Source organism: Cupressus sempervirens, chromosome 5 (assembly GCF_028749045.1).
Source record: "Cupressus sempervirens isolate cs-2001-9-10 chromosome 5, ASM2874904v1, whole genome shotgun sequence".
Lineage (NCBI taxonomy): Eukaryota > Viridiplantae > Streptophyta > Pinopsida > Cupressales > Cupressaceae > Cupressus > Cupressus sempervirens.
Window position 1 is genome coordinate 711,665,445 of NC_143122.1, and position 11,014 is coordinate 711,676,458.

General features: G+C 29.2%; 1 protein-coding gene across 1 annotated transcript; it reads left to right on the plus strand.

The window, feature by feature from the left end:
* The first annotated feature begins 663 nt into the window (after window positions 1–663).
* Window positions 664–1,885, plus strand: LOC149557973 (18.1 kDa class I heat shock protein-like). Its single transcript, XM_089832417.1, has 2 exons — window positions 664–1,217; window positions 1,413–1,885. Exons 1-2 carry the CDS (start codon window positions 995–997, stop codon window positions 1,691–1,693), a joined length of 504 nt encoding a protein of 167 aa, XP_089688543.1. The 5' UTR covers window positions 664–994; the 3' UTR covers window positions 1,694–1,885.
* The last annotated feature ends 9,129 nt before the right edge of the window (window positions 1,886–11,014 follow it).

Genomic DNA, 11,014 nt, shown 5'->3' on the forward strand with positions numbered 1-11,014 from the left:
TTTGTTTTTTCAGTTTCTATAATTTATTTAGTCAATAGAACATTTGTTAGAGTATTTTTCAAAATCTTGAAATTATTGAACACGTTTCTTAAGCAATATTCAAATTTACTAAATATTGTAAATTTTATATCTATTTTTAATCTTCAATTTTTAAATTTTTGTATTTTCATTTTTAAAAAACTTATATTTACATTATTTAATGTTCATTCTACATTTTTCTCTTAAATCTCATCTCCTATCAGCGCATTCGTTGCATGTACAAAAGCATGCAACTGCTAGTTATTCCCTCTTTTATGACCACACACGGTTTATTAAATTAAGGTGAAAGTTGACCACGCATGGTTTATTGAATTAAGGTGAAAGGTGAAAGTTGAAGTCACCATATTAAGTCAGTACTTTTAAAGAGAAAAAAAATTCTTAGACGAAAAAGTATCATTTTCTACTTTTTCTGAAAGTTTAAAGAAATTAAAAAGAAAAAAGAAAAAAATAAAACAAACTATATTGACATAAAACTGGTCATAAAATAATATCCAGTCAAGACTTACAATTTTCGCACAAGGGCTGACAGAAAACCACAATTATCGCACAAGGGCTGACAGTTTTCTGGTCTAAAAATTAATTATAGGGGAACACATATTATATCGACTAAAATATTGTTCCCATAAAGGCAATCCGTAAAATTTTAATTAGAGAGCTATACGGCCACATATATTTTCTTAAAGGATGTGCCAGCAGTCCCTACATTATTGGGTATCAGGTAGGTATCTTTTATCGCGAAAAACATTTGCTTTCTCTGATCCGGAACTATCCCGAACATTTCAGACCATTCTGCCCATCAAACCTTCCCCCCATATCTCGATCTCTCTCGAACCCTCCTCTCCATACTATAAATTTGAATCAATCTTTCTCCTGGTTCATCATCGAGATAATCTTCGACATTCAAGTTAACAGCTCCAGAAATTTCGACTTTTTTTCATCGTAAATCTGTGAAAATATGGCTCTGACTCCATTTTTTGGAAGGGGCATAAGCGCATGGGATCCATGGGAGAAGAGCCTCTTCGATCCGTGGCTTCCAATTTCACGTGTGTGGGATGCCATGGATTTCAGCGTCCCCACACCGGCATCTTCATTCTCCAGGGACGCCATGGCCGTGGCGAACACAAGGGTTGATTGGAAGGAAACCCCTGAAGCTCATGTCTTTACCGCCGACTTGCCTGGTAAATTATTAATTATCCATTTGCATCCCTTTCTAGGGTTTATTATTTTCCATTTGCTCCTTTCTGCTGTTTGTTATTTTTCATTTGCCCCTTTCTAGGGTTTATTATTTTCCTTCTGCCCCTTTTTCTAGGGATTATAATTTCAGTTACAACGGTGTCTTAAAGATATATATATATATTTTTTGGTGATTGCAGGGCTGAGAAAGGAGGATTTGAAAATAGATTTGGTGGATCAGAATACCCTGCGAATAAGTGGGGAGAGGCACAAAGAAGAGGAGGAGAAGACGGATCAGTGGCACCGTGTTGAGCGTTCGAGCGGGCGATTTATGAGGCAATTTCGGCTCCCTGAGAATGTGAATGTGGACGGCATTTCGGCAAAGCTGGAGAACGGGGTTTTGACTGTGAACGCCCCTAAAACACAGCCTGATGCGGCCAATGGTGGCGACGTTAAGAGGATCGATATTGGTAGCGCTTAGATTATCATAGTAGAGTGGACTGTTTTTGTACTAGCTGTGCGCAGGTTTTAGTATGAGATGTCATGTTGTTGCTGGAAATTAGGCTTGTAGGCTTTTGAATAAATAACTTGCAACAATGTACGAGTTTTGCTGATTACTGTAACTTTGTAACTTTGAAGTTAATTAAATGGATCTTTGATAAGTTTGTACAAATTTTATTGGAGGATGTATTTGTTTTCCTTAAGTTTGTGAAAGACTGGGGTAAACTGTTTGAACGGGAACGAATAGTGGATAAGTAAACCAATCGCACGGGGAGTGATGTTTTTTTCTTGGTCGCAGGTGTTTATTCATTGATCAAGAAATATGAGTGATTGAACATTCTATCATGGATTCTTTCCTACGAAAACAGTCTCGTTAATGCGTTATTAGCCATTGTTGACTACTTTTACAGTGGTAACAACCGAGTTTTCAGAGTTCCTTGCAAACAGATGAATCTTCATATTGAAACTAAGCATCTACCAATGATTGTAACATTGTTCAGAATAGTAAATTTCAAACAAATTGCGACATGATGCTTATGAAATGTGACGACAAAAAAGCGAAATAATTTCAACATGGTCTGTTACGAATTTAAATGCAAAAAGTTTATAAATTTTTTCTTTTACGCATTGTGTACGCGTAAGGGAGACGAGGTGGGTTGGCCAATTTTAATATTTTTTACTTGGACTGGGAGATGAAGGTGCCGTAGGCCCATTCAGAGTCATGATGCCATTAAAACTTTCACTTATTCATTCACCCAAATTCATTTTGAAAGTGTTTCTAAAAGTTTTCCCTTATAAAATCAATTTTCTATTATTAATTATTTTTTCCTGATTGAATGTTCTTAATTTTCTTTTCATTAATCAAAATCATTAAATAATTATATAAATAGTAAAATTTAATTTTCATTAATCTATAAATTTATTTATTATTGAATTAAATTAAAAAATTAAAAGTGAATGAAATATTAAAAATATGCATTAAGAAATTAAATATATGAATCTAACATAAATTTAATTAAAATAGTAATAATAATCAACATTCAATAATATTTATTTCAACTTATTCAACTATATTTTTATTTACAAATATAGTGATGTAAAATAAGCTTTAAATGCCATATATAGGACAAGTCAAATTCAATTTTTCACATTTACATCACATAAAGATTTAATATATTAGCCATATAATTCACAAAACTTACCACAAAGTCATTGTTGAAGATGTCTTATTTTTTTAGCTTGACATCCCTTTGAGAAAAAATTTTCTATCAAGAGGTAACTTGATGTGATACAATAAATTTGAGTAGGAGAGGTGACTATATAGTTTTATCAATGATTTTTGCATTTAGGTTGACCTATAATTATCACACTCCCATATGAAGGATAGGTTTGAAAATACCAAGGCCTACACATTCTCTAACCTTACCCAAAAAAAAAAGGCAAAAGATACCATTTATTGAACATAGTCCATGGTTATTGAAATACTTTACTCTTTTTGGCTCAAATTTTCTTCATAGAAAGACAATAGTGAACTGTACTTTCTAATTGACGAGTTTTGACAAAATTGAGGCAAACATTTAATTTCATTGTAATTTGTAGTGAAATAGGACATACAAGCTTAATTTAATTTTGTATTGAAGGCACACTAAAAATAAGGGCCCAAAGAGGACTGTATTGAGATTTAAAATAGAATGAGAGACCTATTTCATAACTAAATATTAATATAAATAAAATATCATTTCAATAATGTTTAGAAGAGTAGAAAACTAAAAGAGTGCTAGGAGATAAATTGCTAAATAAAAGAGTGCATTTCCTTTCATGACATATACCTTTTGTAACTTCAAGGGATCTAAAAGAACTAACCTAAAATTTTACTACATTTGCATATTTAAAAAAAAAAAAAATTTATCAATAATTATAAAATAGTGGAAGCAATAACATACAATCATACATGAGGAAACATAATAGATTACATTTCTTAAGGATCCAAAGATGTTGAATCACATTTGAATTTAAATAATACTAATTTCAATAAATAACGCATCCACATGAAAAAATAACTACAAATTCAATCCATTTAAATAATATACATTTTTTTTGAATGCCACTTGGCATTAATCAGAATGCATTAATCAGAATGCACAATCATCCATTATACATGTAACAAGGTATGAAAGGCTGAAATAATATACATTTATAAAATAGATTACATCATCCTTTTCGGATCCATGAAACAAAGTATAGTACAATAAGTAAAATCATCCATCAAATAGATATAACCATCCATCATAATACACAAAGATAAAACAAAAGGAAATGCAGAATAAGGAACTTCGGCCACGACATCAACGGATAAATCTCAATGATAAAAGTAAAAAGCACTACCACCAGACCTTGTGGTAACCCAAAAAGGTCCACTCCCACCACACTAAGGAGATAGCCTCAAGTCCCAAATAGGATATCAATCCCAAAATTAAAAGTAATATTTATGTCAAGAAAATCTCTAAAAGTAATCTAATTCAAAGGCTCCAAGATATATGACATTCAGACCTAGAGGCAAACAAAGACACATAGTAAATCTATACTACTAGTGGGCAAGTGTCATCGCATGAACCAACTCGAGGGCTACCTAGCTAGTCTTTTATTCCTCTGCCCCCCTAAAGACTATGTGGCACTAGTATCCTTTCGTATTGACAAGGCATATTAATGATGCATGGTCACAATCAAGCGTCCTCTCTACTCCCATCCTAGTTTGTACTAGCACTTGAGGCATGGAAGAGGAAAAAAAAAGACTCTTATTAAGTTTATTTTACTCTCATTTAATGTAGTGTTATTAACTACTTACAATGGGTTACTCGAGTAGCCACTTTGGGCCTTGATCTCCATTGCAAGCCACTTCCCAACTTAACAAACAAATTACCTATTCTATGTTTATAAAAGTACAAATCAAAGAATTACAATTTTCACCTCAGAACTATACAAGTGATTGGAAAGCATCAAAATACAATTTAAAATAACACCTTAGCCCTTTATAAGCAATTGGCAAGCATCCCAAAAATAATTGATCGAAGACTCAAAGGTTAAGTAAAAAATGTCATACCATTCATCTTAGTTTCACACAAGAACACTGAAAAGTAAATACAAACAATAGATCCAAATTCATCATAGAGCATACTAGACACATTACCATGGTTGAGTTTAAAAGATCGAGATCAAATCATCATCATGACATTACAAACACAGAACTCCCAAACCTCTGGTAACGTCTTAAGATTGGTCAACACTTTAGTCAACCCAAACCCCAAAACATAAGACATGATGTAGTTAACTGTGTCGTTTCAGAGTTTTGGTTTGATTTTAAAGACATGTATAGTCTAAGTTAATAGTATGATTTAAGTTTTCATTTTCAATTTAAGTTTTCAAATATATGAGGCTTACATTTTACCCTTAAAACTTAACCCATTTCCCATATTTGAACATAAAGTACAATTGCCCTTATCTGATTACAATTACATATTCTAAAATAATTCAAAGATAATTATTTATCAAATTATTAAAATAATAAATATTGATTGTCTAATAATATTTTTATTAAAAATTAAAATCATTAATAATAATAAAATAAATTTAAAACTTTATTAAATAATATTTATTATTAATTAAACTAAATTTAATTTAATTAATTAATAATTAATAAAAAAAATTAATATTCATTAATTATTAATCAAATTAATAAATAATAATAAAAATGATTAATAAATAATAATAAAAATAAAATAAAATAAAATATATTAAAATTTATAAGCAATTAAGAAAATAACAATCACATATAGATTAATGTGTTTTAGGCCTATCAACTAGCCTTTACAGGCTACTACCATGCAATTGTAGACTAACTAAAAAACATTTAAAAAAAAAGCCCCCCTATATATATATATATATATATATATATATATATATATATATATATATATATATATATATATATATATATATATATATATATATATATATATATATATATAACATTCTAACAATACTCTAATTGGAAAAGTATGACCAACTAGCCAAATTTATATTCTAAAATTTCTATTTCTTTCAAAACTCTTTCCACTTTAATTAACAACTTTTAAATTAACAGAATGAGGTTTTACCAATTTTCAATCCTCATATATGTAGAAGAATTTGATATGAATACCAGTAAATTCAAATGAAAGATTGAAAGGTTCATCACAACGAAATTTAAAAAATAATTCAATAATCATGATGAAGACATGAATATTAAATTACATAATTCACTGGGTGAACAAAACACAAGACTCTACCTGTTTTTGATGCTAATAAAAAATCACTTGAAGATTGTGAGAGAATTCTCTTCTCTTGAAATCTTCTCTTTGAAAAATTCCTTCACCAAAAATTCCAATCCTCACGAAAAGAACTCTCAATCTCTGATATGGAGTTCTTCCCTAAAATTGGGGCACTGATTGTGCAATCATGCAGGGGAACTTGTTGATCATAATCGTTTAACTCTTTATTAACTTTTTCAAGTATTCATGCATACTTTATGCAATTTAAAATATTTTTGTATAAATTAATTTCTCTTTCACTCATTACCTTATTTTTGAAGTGTCTTTTTTTGATAATATATTTATTAAGTAATAATAATATCTAGTATTTATAAAAAAAATGATCTCCTATTATTAAATTAAATAAATATTATTACACTCTAAAATTATACTATAAATTTCTCTTTGAATTTAATTATTTTTATTTAATTAATTTTCTAATTAATTAAATATTGAAAATATCATAATAATTTTTCATTAAATCAAATCATTAATTAATCTTTTAATTTGACTTCATTAACAGAAATCACCAAAGACTTACAAGAAGAAATATGGAAAACCATCATAAAATGCCACATACAAGATCAAACTTAAAGGTTATAATCATGAATTCACATCATATGATGAATTTGGAAGGGTAATCATCTCAGATACTTGTCCTAAATTTTTATGACAAATTGTTTAATGTAAGGATTTAGACTCAAGAATTTATCGCCCCTCTCTTACCATTAAGATATTGCAATGGGGTACACTCATTTGGGCAATTTAGGGAAGTCGATACAAGGTATCTGCAATCTACATAAAATTCATGCATGTATAAACACATATATTTTAAACTAAATAGGCAATGACAAGAAGTGGTGCATCATGTAGATCCTGACTAGCAGGTGACTACGACTCCCTTCCTTAACCACATCAAAAATGTCACACATAAAAAAATATATACACACACACCATATATACATGCAAGTACAAGGTAAGTATCTATAGAAAACACATATACAAAATCAATCTAACTAACATTATTAAATAACTGAAATCATTGTAAATCATCATCATCAAAGTATAATCATGCATACAAGAAGTAACTAGTACCAAAGTAGTCTCATCATATAATCAACTGAGTATGAAAACAATATTCAATAATCCAGAAAATAATTCTACTAATCATCAAGCATAAACATAAATTGGCCTAGAAGAGTTTGGCAATAATAACTGAATGTAAACTAGGGGTAGGCACTACAACTTCTTTTATCTATGATTTTTTAAAGTATTTCTTCACGTAATCTTTGTGTCTTTTCTACTAAGTTTCATGCACAATATTTTTGTCTTGTCCTTCTATTTACCATCTCCTTTGGAGTATATGACCTACAAATTTTAGAGGAATTTTATTTCTCCTACATCCACCTTTTTTGGTACATAATATAGCTTATAGAACAAAATGTGATGCACCATATTTTCTTTTAAAAATTGAGAAGAATAACTTTCTATTTATAAAAATGTGCAATTATAATTGTTTTTAGGTTTTAAAAGTAAAAGTTGAACCTCTATTTTCATGACATGTAGGGAGAAAGGTGAGTGACAGAAATAAGTGAGTTATTAAAACCTCTATATGATATTAATGATATGGCCTATGTGATAATATTATGGTGCAAAGTGTATAGGCTTAAATATGCACATTCAAGAAATGAGGGTTAGTAGCACCAAATGATCTAATAATGAAATCAAATAAGATACAAAACATATAGAGCCCATGAACAACAAAGTAAGAAGTACTAAATAATTGGAAACACACAATAAAACATGCAAACCAATCAAACTCCAAGCTTTTGTTGCTTCTCTTTGATCATATGAAATGTGCACTTAGCTATGATTTTGGCAACACTTAGACTCTGAACTTTGAGAAATAAGATTAAAAGATATGATTTCAAATGATAACAAAATTATATAAAACTAACAGAGGTTTAATGTGAAAGTCAATGATAAAATTAAGAGATAAAGGGTTGTTTATATAAATTTTTTGGAAATCCATAAATGGTTGGGATCGATTTGGAAAAATCATGATCAACGAACAGGGATGAAAGAGACTGGAGGAATAATTGGAAAGTTTGCAATTTTAAACCCAAAAAGAGAGGATAAAATCTGAGATATTTTCAATATTTGGAGAGATAAAGTTTCCAAACATTGAAAATGAAAACATTAATACGTATTTTGATTTTGAGTTTTTAGAAAAATGATATTTAAGTTTATGAGGATTTTCTATTTTTTAGAAATCATAATTCCTCATAAAATTGATTTTTTAGATTTTATAAGATTTAATTGAATCAAAAATTAAATTAAATTAGAAAGGTCGAATTAATTGAAATTAAATAAAAATTGATCGAAATTCAAATTGAAATTGAAAGAAATAAAGATGAAATTATATTGAATTTAGAATTTAATTAGATAAAGAGGAATAAATTAGTTAATTTAAATAATTAGTAATTATTATTTAAATTATGAGAAATTATAAATTAAGTTTAATTAATTGATAATAATCAATTAATTAAAATTTTATCAATTAAATAAGTTTAATTATTTAATAAATATTAATAAAGATTAAATGATTCAAAAATTTGATAATAGAGGAATAAAGATGACTAATTAACTATTTAAGAACACTTACTTAATAGAAGAATAATTTGTGTGGTAAATGTAAACTCACAAGTCTATCCATTTTTGGGTGTTTACAAAAAGAACATTTAAAAAACATATTTTTATAAGATTGATTCTATGGTAAATGTTAGATTTGAGAAATACAAATCTTCTCAACCTAAGAGACATGCATGTAAAAGCTTGTCCTAAGAGAAGAATAAAACCCAAAAAAATTGCTCTCAAAGAGTAAAATGCATCAAGAGAGATTGAATAGATTTACAATTACCATCCTTATAAAAGGAGAAAATTAGAACCTAAAAGGTAAAAATCCTAAATGGAATTAACCTAGGTTGCATGATAATGATTAATAAAAGAATTAATTATTATATGCCTATAATTTAGCTTAAGTAAACTAGAGATAACAAGAAAATATATTATTACTCTAACATCCCACCTTAAGATAAACTTAGGGAGTAGCTAGAAACCTTGATACTACTGGTGAAAGTAAATTTGGGTCCTGACAACAAGGCTTGATGAGGTACCCAATCACAACCAAATCTCTGTAAAGAGGAAAAATAGAGAAAACCACATGGGGAAAATCATACTTTGAGAAGAGATGATACTAATACTAAAATAAATAGTGAAGGATTGCAAAAACTTCCAAACTAGAGAATTTATCAAAAGATAGGAACAAAATGATGACCATTAAGAACACCATTGAAGTAGGAAGAAGCTACAAAGCTGTATCGAAAAGTAACAATTGATCTGAAAAACCTCCACTAAAATAAAACATGGCCGAGTAGAGAAGACTATAATCTACATGAGTGCCCTTAGATGTAACTACTCAAATAATGGGGCACAAAAAAGAAAACAACTTAACTCAAAGATACAAACATGGCAAAAAAACACTTAAGATCAAAGATTTGATCACTCAAATATGGAAGGTTGCATCCAAAATAGGAACAAAAAAAAGTGTTTATTTGGTAAATGGTCCATCTCATTGAAATGCATAGGTACCCATCCACTACATGCACTTAGTATATAGTAACAAATATTAAATAAAAAACTCATTCCATCAAGCCAAGGAAGCATAAGAACCAATAAAAGGACCCCTCTCATGAAGACAAGTGTGAGGTGAGAGGAAACTCAAAAACTGAGCAAATATATGTCAAGGAATCATTATCAAAATGCACAAAATAATACATAATAGTGCACTCAAGAAATCAATCTTAGACACAACATGATGCTAATGTCACAAAAGGGTCACTTATCAAACAAATTTAGATAACAAAAAAAGGAAAAAACATCAACCCCCCATGACACTTAATCAGAGTAGTGCTTGTACAATAAAGCACAATATATTGTATATCCCAAGAATACATTAATATATGTATGAGTTCCCTCATATGACATTGCATGAATTAGAAGGAAAACCAAGGAAAAACAACTAAAACAGAAATACATATGGAATATGATATTTTATCTCAACGTGTTTACAAAAATGCATACATTTGATGTCTGCAAAGATCAAAAGAGATATAAGGCTAGTACAATAGAAAGTATGATCGAAGAAAAAATCATCCAAAGAAAGGAAAATGATCCATGAACATGAAACAACAAAGATATCCACTGTAGTGTAAAAATGAAAAAATGAAAATGATGTAACTAGAGAAAAATCTAGAAGAATAACTAGCATCACTAGAAAGAGAACAAAACCATATTTTCAATGATATAAAAATTTCCCTAAAAAGAGATTGGATGGTCAAGATATGTCTATGAGAGAGAGAGAGAGTGTGTGTGTGTGTGTGTGTGAGAGAGAGAGAGAGAGAGAGAGAGAGAACTCTTGAGAGAGAGTAAGAGATAAGATGGAGAGAGAAGGGCGTAGGAAGACATATAGGGGATAGGATGGAGAGGAAGGGAGGGAAAGGTGTATTTACATAGAGAGATTGCACTATGTGAATACACAAAAATTACTTAAACAACAATGTGACTATTGAGACCGGCTCACATTCTCTATTTTTGAGTCTACTATGTTATGATTTTATGAAAGAAATGCGGGTTTCATGGTTTTGGAAGTCAAAAAGCACTATAATTGGTGTTGGAAGTACAAATTCAACTATTTTATACACTATTTCAACTGTAAATTGCAACATATATTGATTAGTGAAGTAAATTTTAAATATATATTGGGACTATAAAAATAGATTGTATTATGATTTGGCAAGTTGTAATATATTGTAGTCATACATATCATTGTAATTCATATGTTTGCATGATTCTTTATAAATTATTTTAATTTTTATTTTTGAATGATTTGACAT